At 50.0% G+C, this 22,007-nt stretch overlaps 1 protein-coding gene across 12 annotated transcripts in view; it reads right to left on the bottom strand.

Annotated features, from left to right (window-relative positions):
* The window catches only part of MYCBP2 (MYC binding protein 2), a 3,160,061-nt gene that overhangs the window by 582,653 nt on the left and 2,555,401 nt on the right, over window positions 1–22,007 (bottom strand). For all 12 annotated transcript variants that reach the window (XM_069639721.1, XM_069639717.1, XM_069639718.1 and 9 more), the window contains one exon: window positions 17,434–17,583. In XM_069639721.1, coding sequence (XP_069495822.1) covers window positions 17,434–17,583 — 150 coding nt within the window. The remainder of the gene's footprint in view (window positions 1–17,433; window positions 17,584–22,007) is intronic.

Below are 22,007 nucleotides of genomic sequence, written 5' to 3'. Positions count from 1 at the left end.
CAGGATCGAGGCAAAGCCCCTTTCCATTGCCTCTGTGGAAGATGCCGGGGCCCTCCGACTGGGCCATTTCTCTATTGAGGCACGTACTTTTGCTGCTACTTGGTGCCGCTTGGAAGCAATATTCCTGCAAGGTTTCTCGCCAGTTCATCTGGTCCCCCCTTGCGCCCCACCGCCGAGTCCACCGCGGTCCCGGCAGGGACTGAGGGACCCCTCCCGAGTCAGACGGTGATTTCCTTCCTGGGGTACGCCAAGGGGGCTCGTGAGAAGGAGGGGGGAACCGGAGTGAGGTCTCCCCCCCCACTCGAATTAAGTATGCCTTTGCTGCTGCAGGGGGGTTGTTATTGGGCAGGCACACACCCCACCGTCACCAGGCTGGGGCCTCACACCCAGTCCAGCTTTGCTGTGGCAATCGGGGACTTCTTTTGGTCTCGTGGAGGTCGTTACGGTCCGATGAGTCCCCTCACCTCAGCCATCACTCCTGTCGAATGCGGCTCCTCTGTTCTTCTGGGCCCTCCCTGTCGAGGTGCAGGCACTGCCGCGTTGCGGGGGGCTCCCACCTGTCTGCGCGATCTTCGGTGGGCTCCTAAGGAGTCTCGTGGGGGCCCACCCTGCTTTTTTGCTCCTGGTGGCGTCAGGCTCTGGCACCTCTACCCCAGTCCCGCGGGAGCCGACCTCCAAACAGCATGCCCTCTATGTCCGCTGAATCGGGCCTCTGGCGTGTTATGCCCCGGCTCGGGGGGGGGGGGGGAGGGCGCAAGCCTGCTTCCCGCTCTGTGGCCACTCCTCCGGTCTGTGGGGGACCCTGTCCCAAGCCGTGCCGCTCCCCCAGCAAGTGTAGGGAGCTTGTCGAGGGGAGGGGGACGTCCGTGCAATGCGTCCACGCGGGAATGGTGGCTCTGCGGCCGCCGAGGCCTCGTTTCGCTTTACACCCGGAGGCCTCGGGTCTCGTTCTCTGGTTCCCCGGGGTTCCCGAGCATCGCTCTTTCGCACGTGGGGTGCCCGGGGCGGGTCACCACGCCAATCCGTTGAGTTTGGTCCGCCTGGGGGAGGCTGAGGGGGTGGGGGGGACTCAATCCCCTATAACTGCCAGGCTTCGGCGGGAGCAGTACACTCAGGCAGCCATTGTCTGTGCGCCCCCTGGTGGCCTCCAAGTTGAGCATATTTAACGCAACAAAACAATTGAACTTCAGTGATGTGGGAAGTTCCTACCAGCTTAACTGTGCACGCTCCTGTTGATGTTCCCCATAATGCCATTTTGTATGTCTTTGTGAATCCCTTCTCTTATAATGCGTATGTGCTCATGGGCTTTGCAACAGGAATGCGCCGAGTTAACCTGGTCATGACTTCAGACATTCGCTGAATTTCAAGGGTTTAGTTGCATTAAATCTGTTATTTAACTACACCTTAAATAAAATGTATTCAGTGAATCTCAAGGGTTTTGTTATCCCATTGGTTTATATTTTATGGGCCACTAGCCATGGCCAGTGGCCATGACCTTCAGCTGTGACCACTATACATGTTCCCCCCCTTCTGGACCCAGTAGGTGGGTGTGGCCACTATACATGTCTTTTGGGCCCACTAGACAGTGCCTTTGGACCTGGCCAGTGATTACTGCTTTGGCCATGCACAATGTGAATTTTAAAACATTACCGGGCCACTAGCTATGGCCCCATACCTCACAGTAGCTGTAAAATTCAATTATTTTGTATTATTCCATTTTGTAACTTTTTAAAAAAACATGTTCCCCATTAACCGCGGTTACAGTGGAAATGTATTACAAATAACCGCTGGTGTCTGCAAATAACTGTGGTTATCCATAAAAGGTGCACAAAATCCAAAACTCTTCCCTGCCCTCCCAGGCCCTCACCCACTGACCCCCATCCTCTCGGCATGCTCCCCTCCACTTCCCTCATGTCCGCTTTCCCTCTCTCACCCTCTGCCATTCCCGCCCCCTCAACACTTGTCGTTTTGTATGAAGCACTTTCATTCCCGATCGTGCTTTCTTTTAGAACCGTGGTTATCCCATAGGATAGCCCGATTATGCAAAAATGTTCGAACTCTGAACTTGGCCCCATTTTCACATGGTGTCCTCTTTCCCCCCTCCCCTCCTCTAGCCTTATGAAATTGCATCCTTTCCCCCACTCCAAACAGCATTTTTTCCACTTTTCAATTTCGGCTAGCCGCGGTGATTCCTGTAAAAACCATGGCTATATCTCGCATGGAAAAAAATAAAATAATGGCAGATTCTCATTTCTGAAAATCCTCTCTCCTGCAAAGCACCATTGGAGATACAGCTATAATTTTGGGAGAAGGGGACACTCCCTTCTCCATCAAATGTTTAAAAAAAAAAAAGTCACAGGACGCAATAATCCCAGACCCTACCAGAAATCGAGTGAACGGTTCATGCCAAAGAGGTTTTGTACCTGGCCAAATTCCGTCCAGTGTTTTTTGTTGTGCGCGGAGCAGAAATTTGCACTTTATCTCTATGGGAAAAGGAATGGGTAGTAGGCTGAAAAACAGTGTTTTTTAACTTTAATAACTTTCATTTAACAGTTCTTTCCCAAAATTGCCAGTCTACGGGTGCGGGGGGGCCCCGTGACAAACCTCTTTCTATGCGAAATTTCAGTCATACGCATCAAAGGTTATCAGCAATTTATTTTTGGGGTTTCTTATGTATCTCAATACTCAACTTAAAGGATAGTTCCGGGACTTTTTTTTTATTGTCCCTACGGGTCGGCCATGTGTTTGTAAGCATAAATCGGTAGATCGTAGGAAACTTTCCTATGGACCTTACCCGACTTTTCGCCCATTATCGCACTCGAAATCAGCCTCCATTTTGTGATAATCCTATCATTCCGCCGCATCGACCTGGCTCACCTGCCTTTGCGGCACTAAATCAAATCCCCCGCCCCTGAGCCTGACATCAGCAGACGCGTACTGCCCATTTCAAGCACGTCTCGTGTCAACAATCGCTGCGCCTCAGCTATTGACGTGTTGCCATGGAAATGGCAGGACGCCTCTTTCCCCAATAAGTATAAACAGACCGTTTCACAACACACAGCAGCAGATTTTCGATTCCATTCCTCTCTCTGTGTTACTTTGAGTATTCTGTGACTCGTTTCAGTGCTCTGGTCAGCTACCTTCGCCGCTTGTAGCCCGTGTGAACACCTGTACCATCTCTGTAAATTATTTTACTATCTTTACCGCACAATGGCCACAATAATGCCGTATATGTACGAGCCCGAGTACACCGAGGAAGAACTACTGGAAAGTCAAGCACGCGAAAACGATGGGGATTCGGACGGCAGTTGGGAGGAGCAGTCAACGGATGAAGAGCCTGGACCATGTCGCATGGACGGCGTCTCCACCTGGTGCACGTGCAATCGGTGCGAGCTAATGCCAACTGAGGAGGAGAACTGCTGCTGCCGTGAAAATTCCGGGTGCTTGGCCTACATTTCGGAAAGCGAGCAAAGTCTGCAGGAAGGCGAGCAAAGTCCGCAATGCATCACCGAGCTGCCAGAGTTCAGGGAAGCCTGCCTCTCACGGACCGTGTTGAGGATGATGATGGTGCTTATGCACGAACTTCGCGGCACTGTTCGTCCGCGTAATCCGAGTAACGAGTAAGTATACTCTGTTTGTGATGTCAGTGATGCCACCACTATTTCATGGTCGTCTCCCACATATAAAATTACATTTACATATCATTCGAACGCATGTAAATTTGTTCCATATAGTGCATTTTCTAGATATAATTTTTTTCTAAGAAAAATGACATGTGTTACCTGAATCGACATTGATAAGAAAGTTTGGTCAGTTTAATACAGTTTGCATCTTTTTTTTTCACAGGTGGTACAGGCTGGTGGCCTATCGTTGCTTCACTTGGTGGCTTCACGGCTCGGACACCGCGTTCGGAGAGTAATACCTGCCTGTGCGGTACTTGCCATTAGACAACATTTCCCCAGTGACAGTGGACAATACCGCGGATTTTCCCTCGATGTGCTGCAACCTCAACTTTACAATGTGTAATGTTTATTATTTATGTTTAATTAAAATCTAAAATAAAGCCCAACATATATTTTAACAATGGTTGTTTTGATTTTTTAAATGAATCTAGTGTATATTCTCCTGGGAGGGTGAGGTATTTATAAACTCACCCCCCTGCATTCCATGTAGTAGATCCTGCAGCCATCCTCTTACATTCAGTTAGATGGCCTCTCCTTGGTGAGGCCCTGCGGCAAACGGGTCTTGTCTGCACGACCACCGCCCCGATCCACCCCCCGCCCTATCAAAGGCAGTTCGCACCGGGGTACTTGTGCTGGCAAGTGGAGCTGTCAGGGAGCGATAAAGGCCAAGAGGTGCCAAAGACCATGTACACTTCAAAGTGGTCTATAGAGCATGGGTTGTTGTTCCCATGTCTACCTCCAGACCCCCGTGTCTCCTGCCAAGACACCCCCCTCACGCTGGACGCCCCCCTGCAATCCACATAAGTGTGTCTCCATTCACGAGTCTTCCTGTGTCTTGTCTGCACGACCACCGCCCCAATCCACCCCCCGCCCTATCAAAGGCAGTTCGCACCGGGGTACTTGCGCTGGCAAGTGGAGCTGTCAGGGAGCGATAAAGGCCAAGAGGTGCCAAAGACCATGTACACTTCAAAGTGGTCTATAGAGCATGGGTTGTTGTTCCCATGTCTACCTCCAGACCCCGTGTCTCCTGCCAAGCATCCCCCCTCACGCTGGACGGCCCCCTGCAATCCACATAAGTGTGTCTCCATTCACGAGTCTTCCTGTGTCTTGTCTGCACGACCACCGCCCCGATCCACCCCCCGCCCTATCAAAGGCAGTTCGCACCGGGGTACTTGTGCTGGCAAGTGGAGCTGTCAGGGAGCGATAAAGGCCAAGAGGTGCCAAAGACCATGTACACTTCAAAGTGGTCTATAGAGCATGGGTTGTTGTTCCCATGTCTACCTCCAGACCCCGTGTCTCCTGCCAAGCATCCCCGCTCACGCTGGACGGCCCCCTGCAGACCGCATAATGCCACGACATATACACGTCATTCATTCACAAACACACCCCTGTTTCGAATTCTTTATAACCCACTTCATATTTCTAATGAGAACTTCTTTGCGCTTTGCTAGTCAACCCGTGAAGGTGCTGGTTATCTGCTCTTCGTCTCTGTGAACTTCCGTGACCACTTTGAGCAAACTCGTCAGTTTGCAACCTGTGAACTGCTCCCTGTTCTACGACAAGAAACTACTCTGATCCCTGCATCTAACTGTTTGTTCGTCAAGGTAAGTCCATGTACCATAATCATTTTGCGTCCAATTTTTTAATTTATATCTATTTGCTAGTAGTCATCAAATTGCATCCATGTTTTCTTTTCGTTCACGACAGTACATGCAAGGAACTAGTCACATGTTCTGAGTTTAGTCAAATTACTTTTTCTATTTTTTGAAAGTTATTGAAATACTTATCCGCATGTGAATAACGTGTATAGTTCCAAGAACCAAAACGGACCTTGCATTGAACCTTTTATGTGTCATTTAATGTTTTAACACATTGGTATTCATAGAGAATTGTTGATCTTTACTTTTCAGAACTTTCCATAATGCCTGCCTGTTCCATTGGCGGTTGCCCTTCGAAGACCCATAACAAATCTGAAGGTACTATAATGCATGTTTTCCCTAAGACAATAGATCAGATAAGAGAATGGGTCCGATATTGCGGATATCCAGCCTCTGAGATAGAAAGTAGAGTCCTAGAAGTCTTTGCGGACAAGAGGGGTGATCGATACCGCATCTGCAGCAGGCACTTTAGCCCAGACATGTACTCCACATCATTGCTAATAAGGACGAAAACACCGCGAGCGAGGCGAAAATTGCTCTCAACCGCTATTCCCACTCTATTCGTCCACATCCCTCCACTGGTGAGTCAAGTTTACGTATTTATCTCTCGGCATTGCGGTAGTGTGTAGCATTAGCTAACAATAATTTCCCCATTTATGTATCCACTCAATATGAAGGCTGAAGATTCTCCATCCGTGTCGTTATTGCAGTCATCAGCCACTTCAAGCGCCTATCGGGTAATCTTACTTAGCTATTCTGACACTGACTTGTTTTAGGCATGTAAATCAATAGTTTTAATTGATCGTGTAATTATTTTACCTAATGGTACACCACAGTACTCGTCCTCTAGTCTTTGTTTTCAGTGATAATTATTGTTATCCAAAATAATGCAAGTACTGTCTTTCAGGGAGATGCTGAGGAGTCCAACGCATTGACGACAACCGTAGATGTCACTCAGATGCTCGAGGTACGTTTCCGGACAGTTCCATCGATGGAGATCATCAGATCTTGCATTCTTGTAGCGTGATTGTTACACACAATGTTTCTTTCGTTTTTAGCCATTGGTATGTCCTTCTGTCGTCGCCCTCCTATGTGTCTTCTTTTTTCAATATTGTGTTCATTACTAATGAAAGTCCTATGTTTCAGGGAGTCGATGGAGCATTAGTCCAAGAGGAAGGGGGAGCATGCAGTTACGGGTCGGCGCAACAGCTTGCAGAAGTGTGCACCGCAGTTACAGCGTCCCTTGATGTTCTTATGCATTTCGAGGTATGGATACTGACAGATCAATCATGCAAGATCAAATGACGTGATTACATCCGCTATACTTCCTTCTTTATTAACGCAAGTACTATGTTTCAGGGAGCTGACGGAGCTTCTTCAACAAGAACATCACCCCTAGTAGTTGATGCAGATCTCTGGGTGGTGACACTTCCAACGATGGAGCAAATCGAATCATATTTAGATATCCATTATTTATTTTAGACAACTGATCATTTGTGCAGGTCTATTTAGATGAGCCGTTGACGCCTGCAGAAAGTTTATGTTCTTTTAAACAAAATAGAAAACCATACTAATGCAATTACTGTGTTTCAGGGAGTTGCTGAAGCGTCATCTTCAATAATATCATCAATGGAAGTCTATGCGGAGCCCGAGGTATGGATCTTGACAGTTCAATCTAACTAGATCAACAATGCGTGAACTATTGTCGTTTGAATGTTCTACACAATGCGTTCATTCGTGTTTTGCTATTGAGATGTACGTATGGGTATTGGTCCCCAAGTACATTTTGTGTTTTCAATATTATTATACATACTAATGAAAGTTCTATGTTTCAGCGAGTCGATGGAGCCTCAGTGAGTGATGGATGTGCTTATCATGAAAGTATAGTCGTTGCAGCGCGAGAGGAAGTGGAGACATGCACACACGAGTCGGAGCAACAGCGTCCAGATGTTGAAGTTCGAGGAAAGAAAGTTTCAAAGAAAAGAAAGCAAAAGAAGGTTAGTGTCCTGTTCACTATATTATGTTGTCTTTCACTGTCAATAGTTCAATACTGTAAGTTGTGTTTAAACTGAACATCCCTTTTCTAATCTGTCCTCTAGTTGCGAGTGGGTGTAAGAACTAGATCTACACAGACAGTGAAGCGAACGAGAGATGTTGCTTGTCAAACCTTTTGGCAGGGACTTGAGACTGGAGATGCATCGTGCCAATGGGAAGAATATGAAGTGATTGACAACGGAGCTATACCACCACCAGCCATTGATAGTGAATGTCCTCCTGGTAGTTTGGATGCAGTCGTAGATCAATTCACAGAATCCACACCCGCAAAAAATAAGAGCACGCGAAAGTTGAAGACATTGTTTTTTTCTCCCATCTCCGGACAAGGAACAGATGTTGCAATGGAAGAGAATGAAGTGGACGACAATGAAACACCATCAATATCACTCAGCATAGCGGAAGACGATATCAGAGATTGTACCTTTCATGCGAGTGACATGTCCTCAACGTTACAGGCCGAACCAGCTGGGATGCAGAGTGACAGTATAAGGAAAGAGGCCAAATTCATTGTATTCGATAGCTGTTTGATGGATATTATTATGATGATGAAATGTGGGCATTGGGTTGGTGGGGAAGTATGTGGGGAGCCATTGATTAATGTGACTCGTGCAATTCGAGGCACTAACCTTAAAATACATGCCACCTGTACACAATATCATCCGTTCGCATGGTCTGCACAACCCATGCTGGGGCAACTGCCAGCAGGCAATCTACTTTGTGCAGCGGCCGCACTTTTTAGTGGTTCAAGTTTTAAAAAGTTACAGTATTTCTTTCAGTTTGTGGGAATCCATTTCATTGCGAAAAGTCAGTTCTACAAATACCAAACCGATTATCTATTTCCAGCCATCAGCGAAGCTTGGAGAATGGAAAAAATGTCAATGGAAAGTACATTCGCGGGCAAACGCTTCAGGCTAGCCGGTGATGGACAATGCGACAGTCCAGGATTTTCAGCCAAGTACTGCACCTACCACTTTCAGGACATGGAAAGTAAGAAAATTGTGAGTTCGGTGGTCGTGCAGGTGTCACAAAGTACATCCTCAGTGGCCATGGAGAAAGTTGGCTTTGTAGCATCATTGCAAGAACTACAATCGCGGGGAATGGTGATCGACCTGATAGCCACGGACAGACACGTTTCAATTGCCAAGACAATGAGAGAACAGTACAAAAATATAAATCACCAATTTGACGTTTGGCATCTTGCAAAATCAATCAATAAAAAATTGTCGGCTGCAGGAAAAAAAAAAGATATGCAAGGTATTTCACAGTGGTCCAAGTCAATCAGCAACCATCTTTGGTGGAGCTCAAAAACATGTGAAGGGTCGTTGGAAATTCTACTGGAAAAATGGCGGTCAGTAATGTTGCACTGTAGCAACGTACATCGATGGTCGACAAATGAGCATTTCCACAAATGTGAACATGGCCATTTGTCCACAGAGGAGGCACGGAAGAAGAAGTGGTTGATTCCTTCATCACCCACTCACAAGGCCATTGAAAAGATTGTATTTGATAAAACTATAACAAGAGATTTGAGGGGACTCACGGAATTCTGCCACACAGGAGATTTGGAGGTGTTCCACAATATGTGCCTAAAGTACAGGCCCAAAAGATTGCATTTTGGCATGGAAGGCATGATAAATCGGACTCTTCTAGCGGTCTTGGCACATAACCATAATGTTGGCCGTCAACAAAGTAGGACGACCGGAACTTTAGGGACGCTTCGCTACAATAAGGCCTTCACTAAAAGAAGTAAACAATGGGTGATCAAACCAGTGTTTGAGGATATGCAATATGAGTATTGAGAGACTTATCGTAGATGTCCTCGATAGGCACATACATGGAGTGGTGAACGAACCTATGCAGGGGACAACTGCATTGCCACCCAACATTGCCTCTGTTCCATGTCCACCTAAAGCAGAGCTCATTGAGAAATACACATCACGGTTTAAATGATTGTAATTCGATTGTCTGTTCTCTCGAGTCTCCTCATGTTGCAGGCCCATTGCAATTAAACCAAACAGTAATATAAATCATTTTTACAAAAATTATAGAATGTTTCCGTATTACAAACACATGGCCGACCCATAGGGACAATAAAAAAAAAGGCACGCAGACAAGATGCCCTTACACTAACTGGAGCTAACTAGAAATGTGTGCTCGCTCAAAGTGAAGGTCAGCTGCTTTGATGTTTTGCTCGGGTGGCGGAACGGCCCACGACCCAATATAAGGTTCTATTGTGATTTGACCTTGACAGGCCGGGACCATCCTGAAAGACTAAGAAAAGATAATGAATAAAATTTCAGAAACGAAACGATGAGCCACGTTCATTAGAAGAAGTAACGTCGGCAAAGAAGGAGTGGTGTTTCGGGTCTGCCCTACACAGAGACACAATGGAAAATGCAAATATAATGTAAGTAACTTTTGATGAGTTTATACCGCAATTTCATTACTATACAGTGGCTTTAAAGACGGGTTCAGTTGTACTTGTTCGTTCTATGTGGCATAGTGTTTTCTACCGCGCACTATCTGGAGGAGAAACATCTGCTTTTACTGAAGCACCTCAAAACCTTCCTCTTTGCTTCTGCTTTCTCTCTCCCTCTCCCCTGCTACAACTGGTCCACTGTCTGCGACCTCGGTCCTGGGCCCTTCCACTCTCCACCTGCACTGCCTCCCTGTCAACCCTGCACTGGGGGACTGTCTCAGTATCCTACAGCCCCCCCTTCCCAGCACTTGTTCTGCACTTACCTTGCACTTGCCACCAGCTGGCCCTATTTATTTATTATTTTATGCTACTTACCTTGTACTCCACTCCCCCCCCCCTCCATGCCTCGCCACGCCTTTAAACACTTGTGTACACCCAGTAGCGCTGTCCTCGCTATGAAATGAATAATTTTAATAAGGATCTGATGGTGAGACTAATTTCATTTTTTATGTTTTTAGGTACATCATTCACTACTGTCTGTGTCACGAGTACCAGACACCGGCGGACGGCTTCTACAGCCGCCAGTTGCTTCTCCGCGTGAACAACGTTACCACCCTGACCATTTTATGGGACGATCGCCAAGTACAAGTATGCCCTTACGCGGTACTAACGGTTAGATGCAACATACCTACCGTTGTGGTGGCCTAGTGCCTCGTTGTTGGAACAGCCATGCGATTATCAGTGCGACAGAAGAGCTTATTTTTATCGTAAACCAACACCCTGTGTACTGCACACGAACATCGCTTCCCTCAAGACGAACTAATTTGGATCGAGAGCAAAGAAAAATGCAAATCGCTGAATATTCTCTAAACATTTGATGTCCAATAAACGTACTTTGCCAAATGTACAATCTTGCCGTTTGCTTTTAAACCACGGTTTCACATTCCGAATTGTGGTGCTGTATTGTGAGATGCTCTAAGACCCTGTGTACAGCAAAGGACCATCGCGTTCCTCAATACGAACTTTTTGGAACATGAGCAAATAAAAATGCAAATCGCTGAATATTCTCTAAACATTTGATGTCAAATAAATGTACTTTACCACATTTACAATCTTGCGGTTTGATTTCAAAGTACAGTTTCATATTCCGAATTGTGGTGCGCTGTATTGTGAGCTGATCTGTGTTGATTTCCGGGGTCTGTGTGGAGTCGCGTAGAAGACGCCTGGGCGCGTTTGCCTACGCAGCTCAGTCACGTCACGGATAGAGGCGGGGAATATGAATGTTTTGATAAAGTCCGTTTCAGGGGCGGGGGATTTGATTTAGTGCCGCAAAGGCAGGTGAGCCAGGTCGATGCGGCGGAATGATAGGATTATCACAAAATGGAGGCTGATTTCGAGTGCGATAATGGGCGAAAAGTCGGGTAAGGTCCATAGGAAAGTTTCCTACGATCTACCGATTTATGCTTACAAACACATGGCCGACCCGTAGGGACAATAAAAAAAAAGTCCCGGAAGGAACAAGTTACTTACCTGTAACTGTTGTTCTCCAGCATGGGTCTGGCATGGATTCACATGCTCATGAATATTCCCCGTCGTCAGGCTGGGAATCCTCGGTAAAGAAAAAACCAGTATCAGTTTCGTTTCTGATCTGTCTTTCGTAGTAATAACCAATCACTGGTCTCTGCGTCATACTGACCACAGCCAATGACTGCCCTCTACCTAAGCACCGCCTCTGGCAGCCATCTTCAGATTTGGAAGCACGTGAAGTGGCAGTATGACCAAGTGAAGAGCCGCAGAGGGGTAGGCGGGAGGGTTCGCATGTGAATCCATGCCAGACCCATGCTGGAGAACAACAGTTACAGGTAAGTAACTTGTTCCTTCTCCAGCATGGGGTCTGGCATGGATTCACATGCTCATGAATAAAGAATACATAGCAGTACACACATGCACAACCACGGGAGGTGGCAAAGGCTCAACATTAAGCATCACATCAACTCAACATTAAGCATCTTACCTCCTCACCAGGCTCACCTCAGGCGAACAGGTTGCGCAGCACTGCTTGGCCGACCCTGGACTCCTCCCTGGAATCCCGGTCGACGCAGTAGAATTTCGTGAAGGTGTGCGTCGACCTCCACGTAGCAGCCCTGCATATGTCCAGCAGGGGCACACCAGATAGGAACGCCGTGGTAGCTGCGATCGCTCTGGTGGAATGGGCTCTCGGACGGCCAGGCAGCGGTCGGTTTGCCAACCGGTGACAGCACATGATACAGCCGGAGAGCCATCTGGAGATGGAAGCCTTCGAGAGAGCCTTCCCCTGATTGACAGGTCCAAAGTTCACAAAGAGTTGTGACGTCTTCCGAAAACCCTTCGTGCGGTCCACGTAGAACTTCAGCGCTCTAGCTACATCCAGCGAGTGCAAAGTCCTCTCAGCCGGCGACGAAGGCGACGGGAAGAACACAGGTAACACCAAGGGTTCGTTGAGATGGAAGTCCGACGGTACCTTGGGCATGAAGGAGGGGTGCGTCCTGAGCACTACCCTCGTGTCGTGGAAAGTCAAGTACGGGGCCTTGCAGGAAAGGGCCTGGATCTCTCCCACTCGTCGTGCGGAGGTGATGGCCACAAGAAAAGCTGTTTTCCACGATAGAAACTTCAACGGGGCCGAGTGCAGAGGCTCGAACGGAGGTCCCATGAGCTTGGTCAGCACCACGTTGAGCTCCCACGCCGGGGCCGGAGCCTTCACAGGCGGGAACGATCTGAACAGTCCCTTCATGAACTCTTTCACCAGACGATGAGACCACAAGGACGTCCGGCCCGTGGTTCTGGTGTATCGGGAGATCGCAGCAAGATGAATCTTGATGGACGCATGTGCCAGACCAGCTTTGGCCAGCGTCAGCAGGTACGGCAGTACTTGGGGAGCCGTAATCCGTAGAGGGTTAATCTTCTGTGCGTGGCACCAGACAGAGAACCTCTTCCATTTGTGTCCATAGCATTTAAGAGTCGAGGACGCCCTGGCCTTTGCAAGAACCTCTCTGCAATCGGCCGGTATGTCGTATCCTCCAAACTCTAGTGCTGCAGGAGCCAGGCCTGCAAGTTCAGCGACTTCGGGTCGTGGTGGAGGATGGCGCCTCCTTCCCTGGGGAGTAGATCCGCGTCCGCCGGCAGCTTGATCGGCGGGGACGCTGACAAGTCCAGAAGGTCCGGGAACCATATCTGCCTCGGCCACGCAGGTGCGACGAGGATCATCCTGCACCGTGACCTCTTGAGCTGGTTGACGAGCCGGATTAGCAGAGGCAAGGGAGGGAACGCGTAGAGGAACAGGCCCTCCCAGGGGAACGAGAAAGCATCGCCCATGCTCCTCGTCTGGGGAAACCTGCTGGCGAACCTCCGGCACTTGGCGTTCGTCGCCGTCGCGAACAGGTCGATCTGGGGTGTGCCCCACCGTCGGAAGAGGCGATCCACCAGATCCTGCCGTAGTTCCCACTCGTGGCACGAGCGCAGCTCCCTGCTGAGTGAGTCGGCGATGGTGTTTTTTATCCCTGCCAGATGAAACGGCACCAGAAAAATCCCTTGGGCGACGGCCCAATGCCACAGGTCCTGCGCCTCCTTGGACAGCGCTGGGGACCTGGTTCCGCCCTGTTTCCTGATGTAAAACATGGTGGTGGTGTTGCCGGTGAAGATCCTCACCACCTTGCCCTTGAGGGACGGAAGGAAGGACCTGAGGGCCCAAAACACTGCACGGAGCTCCAGGACGTTGATATGTAGGGACTTCTCCGTCGGGAGCCAGAGTCCCCTTGCGTGCAGATTTTCGGTGTGCGCTCCCCACCCTTCCAGGGAGGCATCCGTGGTCACAGTCTCCTGGTGGGCTGGGGTCTGGAAGTCCATGCCCGCCGTCAGATGCGCGCGGGTGCCCCACCACCGTATCGCTCGTCGGAAACTCTCGTCGAGCTTGATCCTTTCCTCGAAGCTGCCCGTCGTCTGGATCCAGCGCGCATCCAGGAATTCTTGCAACGGGCGCATCCGGAGCCTGCACATGGGAATGAGGTAGATGCAGGAAGACATCATCCCGAGGAGGGACTTGATGGACCTCACTTTGGCCGCGTCGGCCACCAACATTCGTTGCACCTTGCCCAAGATGGTCCTGGTCCTCTCCTCCGACGGGGAGGCCAGAAGGGACACTGTGTCGAGCCTCGCTCCCAGAAACAGTGCGACTTGCGCGGGCACCAGGTGGGATTTGGCGTAGTTCACGGAGAATCCCAGGTCCGTGAGGAGTTGGACGGTCCTTGCCGTGTGGACCACGGCGAGCTCCCTCGTCTTGGCGCGGATGAGCCAGTCGTCCAGGTAGGGGTAGACGTGGATCCCCTCGCGGCGCAGCTGCGCCGCCACCGGTGCAAAGCACTTGGTGAATACCCTGGGTGCCGACCCTAGTCCGAAGGGAAGGGCTTTGAACTCGTTCAGACGTCGCAGGTCCAGGATGGGGCGCCATCCTCCCGTCTTCTTCTTCACGAGGAAGTATCTCGAGTAGACTCCGGAGCCCCGAAGCCTCTTCGGGACGAGTTCGATGGCGCCCTTTCTGAGCATCGCCTTTACCTCCAGGAGAAGTTGAGGGACGTGAAGTTCTTTCCTGGCCACGGGGGGGACGCGCGGGCACCTTCTTTGAAACTCGAGCGCGTGGCCCCGGGCCAGGGCGTCCAGCACCCAACGGTCGGTGGAGATGGACTCCCACACGCTGACGAAGCCCGCCAGCCGGCCTCCCACCGGGGTGCTTCGGTGGGGGCCCGACCCCAAGGCCGGTTCAATCCTGCTTGGACGCGGCCTTGCCGCCTTGACCTCCTTGGCGACGACGGCGGGGTCCGCTAGACTTGCCTCGTCCTCTGTAGGCCTCTTGCGACGACGAGCGGGCCGCTTGACGGTAGGAAGCGAAACCGCCGCCGGAACCTTTGGAGGCGCCCTTGCCTCCGCCGCTCCGAAAGGGCGTCCGTCGTTGCAGGACTCCAAGGGCCCGGGCCGTCTCAGTATCCGCCTTGATGGCCTGAAGGGAATCGTCCACTGTCTTCCCAAACAGGTTGTTCCCGTCGAAGGGCATGTCCAGGACTCTGGTCTGGACGTCCTGCCGGAAGTCCGTAGCTTTGAGCCATCCACGACGTCGAAGGCAAACACCGTTGCCCAGCTGGCGGAATCCAGTGTCGGCGATGTCCGTCGCCACGGTGATGGCGTGGTCCGAGGCCACCTCACCTTCCTGCAGGATCTCAAGGGCCTCCGCCCTCTTGTCGTCCGGCAGAAAATCCAGCAGAGGAGCCATCTTGTACCAGAGCTCCCTGTCGTAGCGGGCCACGATAGCCAAGGCGTTGGCCGCTTTAATCGTCGTCGCTGCCGACGAGATGACTCTACGCCCCATAGTATCCAATTTCTTTCCCTCGCCGTCCGGCGGGGAAGTCGATGTGGAGGCCGCACCCCCCCCCGCTTTCTTCCTGGCTGCCGCGGAGACGACGGAGTCCGGGGTAGGCTGCGCCCGGAGGCATAGGGGGGCCGTGTCCGGGACCCGGTACTTTTTCTCGTACCGGTCTCTTCTAGCTGGCGTCGTGGAAGGGTTCTTGAGGAGGGAAAGGCCCTCATCCCAAATGTCGTCCAACAGAGGCACTGCGAGGACCGTCTTCCTCTTGGCCTCGCGCCGCTGATAAAGGAAGCCTTCCTTTTTCTTCTCCTCAGGGCAGAGTTGGAAAAGCTCGGAAGCCCTGGAGATCATGGAGTGGAAAGATCCGATCTCGTCGGGCGGAGAGGCCCTGGTGGGAGGCGACGACGGAAAATCCTCGTCGTATGCCTCGTCGTCCGTACCCGTCGCTGCCGTGTCAGTCCCCGTATCATCCCCTCGGGTGGACGGGGAGGAGGGCTGGAAGGGGCGCGACGGTTGAAAAGGAGGTGGTGGATGGATCCTTCTTTTCTTGGTAGGGGGAACACCAGAAGGTCCCGGTTCTGGATCCCCCGACGGGAGAGGTTCCTCCGTCGGTAACGGTAGCCTCGTCCTTATCTCGGAGCATAAGGACTGTATGGCCAACAAAATGGCCGCCGAGTTGTCTTGCGGCGCTGGCAGAGGGGAATCCGACGGGCGAGCAGGGGCCCCGTCGGTATCCTCGACGATGTCGTCGTCGTCACCTGCGTCGGGGTCCATTCCGACGGGCTGGCCTTCTTCCACGCCTAGGCCGTGGCTTAAGACCTCGATCAGTTCCTCTTCTGAGGTTGAGGCCGACTCTACGACGACGCCCTGCCCCCCCTTCTTCTTGCCCACGGAGGGTTTCACGGGGGTCCTATCGATGGGCACAAAGGAAGACTCCCTCCGAGGAGGCAGGGAGATTCTGGGCCCTGAGGTCGCCACCACTGGTGCAGCCACCACAGGCTGAGCCAGGGCCGCCGCGACCGTTTCGATAGAGGGCTTGGTCGGATGGATCAAGGCCTTCACCACCTTAGGTGCGCTCACCGCCTTATCCTTGAGGGAGGGGGCACTGCCACGCTCCTCCTCTGCCTTAGAGCTCGACCGGGGCCTCTCCAGGAGCTTCGCCGGGTGCTCGGCCTTCCTCTTACCCGACCCAGAGCGTTGGCTCGTGGTTGATGGTGCCGGGGAGGGTGCGCCCTGCCTGGCGCCCGCAGAGCCCGACCGTTCGGCGCTCCCGGTGCCAGCGGACTCGCGGTGCTTGGCCTTATGTTGGGCCCCCGTCGCCGGGGCGCCCTCAAAGGTCTTAGAAGACCGCTCGGATTTCTTCTTCTTCTCGCCAGACGGGCTCTTACCCTCCAGCCAGTTGGCGAGACGTTGATGGCGGTCCTTCATGGTCCGTTCCGACATGTTGCCGCAAAACGCACAGTCCTTCTCCACGTGCGTCTTGTCCTCATGAAGGCAGTAAAGGCAGAAAGAGTGTTCGTCCTCCTTGAAGACGTTCTGCAGCTGGCATCCAGGGCAGACCCTGAACAGCTTTCCGGGCGTCGAGCTTCCCTTCTCCTGGGCCATCTCCGAGACAGGGCCTGAGAAGCTTCTGGAGTCCTCCGAAGTGTAGCTCGACGAAATCTACACCCTTGAGGGGCACAGATGAATCCGACACGGGTCCCCGTTGATCGGATGTAGGATCGGTGGAGCTTGAGGCTCTTTTGACCGAAAGAATCGAAGTTTTTGTAAAAAGCGCGAAAAAATAGCACTAACGCTCGAGAGCAATAGCACGAGGATCCCAACACATGAACGTGCGGTAAAAATCTGAAGATGGCTGCCAGAGGCGGTGCTTAGGTAGAGGGCAGTCATTGGCTGTGGTCAGTATGACGCAGAGACCAGTGATTGGTTATTACTACGAAAGACAGATCAGAAACGAAACTGATACTGGTTTTTTCTTTACCGAGGATTCCCAGCCTGACGACGGGGAATATTCATGAGCATGTGAATCCATGCCAGACCCCATGCTGGAGAACTATCCTTTAACTATAGTGCAGCGACTGGCACACTATTATAATTGAGAGAGATGTGAGCAAAGTGAGAGGGGCGATGCTATCAACATTATTTTAAAATATGAGCCTATCAATATTTTCAGTACATCAGACCATGCAACCTCTACTGAAAAATGGTTTACCAACTCACACTTACTTGTTCTGCATTTTCTTTATTTGCTTTATTTTCCTCATCATCCTCTTCCTCGGGCTCCAAAGGTGCTGGAGTTAACGAAGCCACAAAATACCACAGAATGTCATGGAGTGAAGTTGTTTGAATGACATTGCAGAGAAGCCAATTGAAAGCCTAAAATAGACAAGACAATGAAAAAATGTGTGCATCGCACCTCAAAAAAGTAACAAATGATTTCCTCAAAAAGACAGTTTTTGTTCAATCAAAGACATGCCTAGGGAAATAAAAAGGTCCTTACTCAGAACAATTTCAAATCAGCAAAATCAATTATTGAAGAGTTATACAAGGTAGCATGTATTTACCTATAGTAACTATGCTCCTAATGAATGCCCTATTTCCTCTATAGATTCCTCACCTTTTGAAAATTCACTGACAGCCTAAATATTTAAAAACATTTTTACACTGGTTTCATTGGGGAATGTTACAAATGTTACACGTTCTTGTGTAGAGGTACAGTGATGAAATAAAAAGGTGGCTATCCCAGAGAATAGATGCAGCATGGTTGAAAAAAAAAAAAAATGTTCTCCATATTTTATTAATTTTATTCAAACCAAACAACAATACAAACAAATCCAACACGCAGTGTAATTTACAACAATTCCATTAGACACCATTTGTATTTCCATTTTGCCACTGCTCCCCAAGTCCCACCCTCCATCATGAGCCTACTTGTACTTCGCGTACAGCATCTGCTGCATGTGGCCGGGTCTCACTATCTTCAGATTCCGTCGGGTCCGATATAGATCCGAACAGTTCCGCTATTAATAATTTCCATGCCATCAAGGTACCCACTTCTCCTCCCCCACTCATGCTGCTCGCCTCCTGCCATACTACCGTTTCAGCCTCCGCCCATTTCTGTAACTCCTTCCACCATACCTCCACCCGTGGCTTGTGGCATTTCTTCCATCCCATGGCGATCCTCCGTTTTGCTAGCACATATGCCAAGTTTCTCAGTTTCTCAACATGTTTAAGTTTCCGTGGTCTGGGGAACCCTCCCAGCAAGCAGGCCCAGGCTGTATCTATGACAAGCGTGACCCCTTTTGTCGCTAATTTTTGTGCCACTTCGCCCCAGAAACCTTCGATTACTGGGCATGACCAAAACATGTGTGTCATGTTAGCGTTTTCCATGTCGCACTTAGGGCACGCCTGTCGCCCAGTGTTCCGGAACTTAGATATCCTCAGAGGGGTCATGTATGCTCCATGCGTTATGTACAGCTGTATTTGTTTAAGTCTAGCGTTTGACACTTATTTGTGATATCCCAGGGCACGTTCCCACATCCCATCTCCCATTGGGGCCCCCACCTCCTCCTCCCAATCAAGTCTCAGATGTGTCAATTCCTTCCCCACCTTGGTCATCACCATCTCATACAATCTAGAAATCTCATGCACCCCTTCCGATATGTCATATATCACCCCCACAGTAGCATCTGGTTCCTCTGCCAACACTGTTTCAGGCCACGTTTTCCGAATTTTCTGAACCATCCTATGGTATGTAACATATTGGCCAGTGTGTAATCCCACCTCCTCCCCAAATTCTTCGAAATCTCTAATGGTCCCCTCTTGCCAGATGTCCCCTAACGTTACCAGCCCCACCGATTCCCAGTAGGTTCTGATAATCACCCTCAGCTGCTTGTCCCCTCTAGCTAATGCGACCAGCGGTACTTGCGGTGAGCACGGGAATGGGTCCTCCATCACCAGACACGCTCGACGCCACATTTTCCACCCCAACATCATCATTTTAGGGCGCTCCTTCATATCTGTCTCAGGCAACCATATCATTTCCCATAAGTAAAATGGGGTGCAAACCCACCCAAACAACCTATGTACAGGGGTCACTTCGTCGGAGAGCCAATTGGCCACATATTGTAATTGACTTGCTATATAGTAGACCTCAAAATTGGGCAGCCTGATACCTCCCTTTTCGTAGAAGTTCTGCAACTTCCATAGCGCTACTCTATTCCGGGTATCATGCCATAGGAAGTCCCTGCATATACTATTCAATTCAGTGAAGAACTTCTTGGGCATCATATGTGGGATATTATTAAAATAATGTAAAAGCCTAGGTAGGACCACCATTTTAAGCATTGCTCCCCCCGTCCCATCATGGCTAGGGGCAACTTCTCCCAAAACTTCATGCATTTCCGGATTTTTTCAACAGCTACCACGGTATTGTGCTTATGTTCCTCTTCTGCGGTGTGATACACATCTATGCCAAGGTAACGGAAAGAACCAGTCACCCATGGTATCTGTAACACTGGCAACCTTTCCTTCGTGGTACCCTTATAGTTACCTAGGGGGAATATACTGGATTTTTGAGGGTTTACCACAATGCCGGACAACCCCGCGTATTTCTCCATCACTTCAAGGATATATTGGAGATTCTCTTCCGGGTATTTCAGGTACAGTAATAAATCATCCGCATATAAGGATATTAGATGCCGCTCCCCCCCAACCTCAATACCTATCGTATTGTACTGTTGCCTGAGGTATATCGCTAGGGGCTCCAGGGCTACAATGTAAAGCATCGGGGACCAGGGGCACCCCTGCCTGGTACCTCTACTAAGCTGCCATCTCTCGGATATCACTGATCCCGTTCGAACTCTGGCTAACGGCTCACTGTATAGCATTTTCGCCCACCTGATATACCCCGGCCCTACTCCGTAACCTCCCAGGGCCGCCAGCAGCCATGGTCACTTAACGGAGTCAAAAGCTTTTACTGCGTCTAGGGATACAATCGCCATTTCGCCTTCATTTCTATCCGCCCAATCAATCACACAGTGGAGTCTCCTATGATTATGGGTTATATTCCTGATCGGAACATAGCCCGTTTGATCCGGGTGGATTAATTTACTAATTACTTTCCGCAATCTGTTTGCCAGGACAGCCGTCAGTATCTTGCTGTCCTGGTTCAGCATCGATAAAGGCCTGTAGGAGTTACAACTATACCCCGGTTTGTTGGGTTTAGGAAGCGGTATTATGATCGCTTCTCTGAGTGACTCCGGCAACCTTCCCATCTCAAACGCTTCGTTAAGCATGTCTAGCATTGGGGGTAGTACTTCTTCTCTATATACTTTGTAAAATTCGCTTGGGAACCCGTCTGCTCCTGGGGTTTTACTGGTGGGCAAATGCTTCACAACCTCCTTCAACTCCTCCAGGGTAATTGGTGCATCAAGCTCTTCTCTCTCCTCATCACTTATCTTAGGTAATCCTATATCTTCTAGTGTTTCGGTTATCTCCTCTTGACTACTTTCCTCATTGTTCCTTTATAACACCCTATAATAATCCGCAAATTCCTTGTTGACTCCTTCTTGAGTGTCTACTACATCGCCATATTCTCTAGGTTTTGTCCTAATCGGGGGTCTAGGGGTCTCACTCTTGAACAGCCATGCTAAAAGCCTACCCGTTTTATCTCCCGCGTGCTGTCTTTCTACATACTTTTTATAATTGAGGTTACAGAGCCTTTCCCAATGTTCCGCGCATTGCTGTTGTAGTTTAAGTACTAGCTCAGTGTCCACACTGTCACTTCCTAGTGTTCTTTCCAGTTCATCTTCGACTCTTTGTAGGTCAGCCAGAACCCCACCTTGCAGGCCCTTTGACTTAGCTATGGCTGCCCCCCGCATCACCACCATAAAAGCTTCCCATAGTGCACCCGCCGAGTCAACACTACCAGTATTCGTTTCAAAATAGTTAATGATCTCATCTCTTATGTCCTCACGAAAGACCGGATCTTTGAGTGCCTCCGCTCGGAAGCGCCACGTCGGGATCCGCGCCCTCGGGGGGCAGTATTACCACCCAAGAATCAGGGGCGAGTGATCCGAGAGGACACTCGCCTTGTGTTCTATTTTAGTGCTCTCTGCCACCACATCCGGCGTGGCAAAGACATGGTCCAATCTCGTGTGTAGCCGTTGCGGGGCAGAATAATGTGAATATTGCCCATCATTGGGATGTTTTGCTCGCCATACATCTACCAAGCCGAAATCATCTAGTAACACCTGCAATGCTTTGGCCGCTGGAGTGGGCCTATCAATCCTGCTATCAGATCTATCCACCTTGGGGTTCATTACACAATTGAAATCCCTGCCCCAAATAACCACGCTTCCCACACACATACTAAGACTGGTTCACAGAGTCCTGAAGTATGCCGCCGTGTTATGGTTAGGAGCATACATATTCACGATGCATACCTCTTTATTCTCCAACAGCCCTCTCAATATAACCATCCTCCCGTCAGTTTCCGCCATTTCCTGCAGTAGCTGAAACAGGACATGAGGCGTCACCCTGACAAGCACTCCCCTAGCGTAAGCAGAGTACGACGAACCCACCACAATCCCTTTCCATTTTTTCCCCAACTAGCTCCAGCTTCTCCTGCGTCAAATGCGTCTCCTGTAACAATGCAACATCTATCTTTTGCCGTTTCAAATACAGCATGACCTTATTCCTCTTCATATAACTGTTAAGTCCCCTGACATTCCACGTCACTATCCTGAGATCTCCCATAGCGCTTTGATATCTTCCTCCCTCATTTCCAACCAAACCCT

This window comes from Ambystoma mexicanum, chromosome 7q, assembly GCF_040938575.1.
Source record: "Ambystoma mexicanum isolate Mex_15411 chromosome 7q, UKY_AmexF1_1, whole genome shotgun sequence".
NCBI lineage: Eukaryota > Metazoa > Chordata > Amphibia > Caudata > Ambystomatidae > Ambystoma > Ambystoma mexicanum.
Note: the sequence above shows the minus strand (reverse complement) of the source record. Positions and strands in the feature narration are given on the sequence as shown.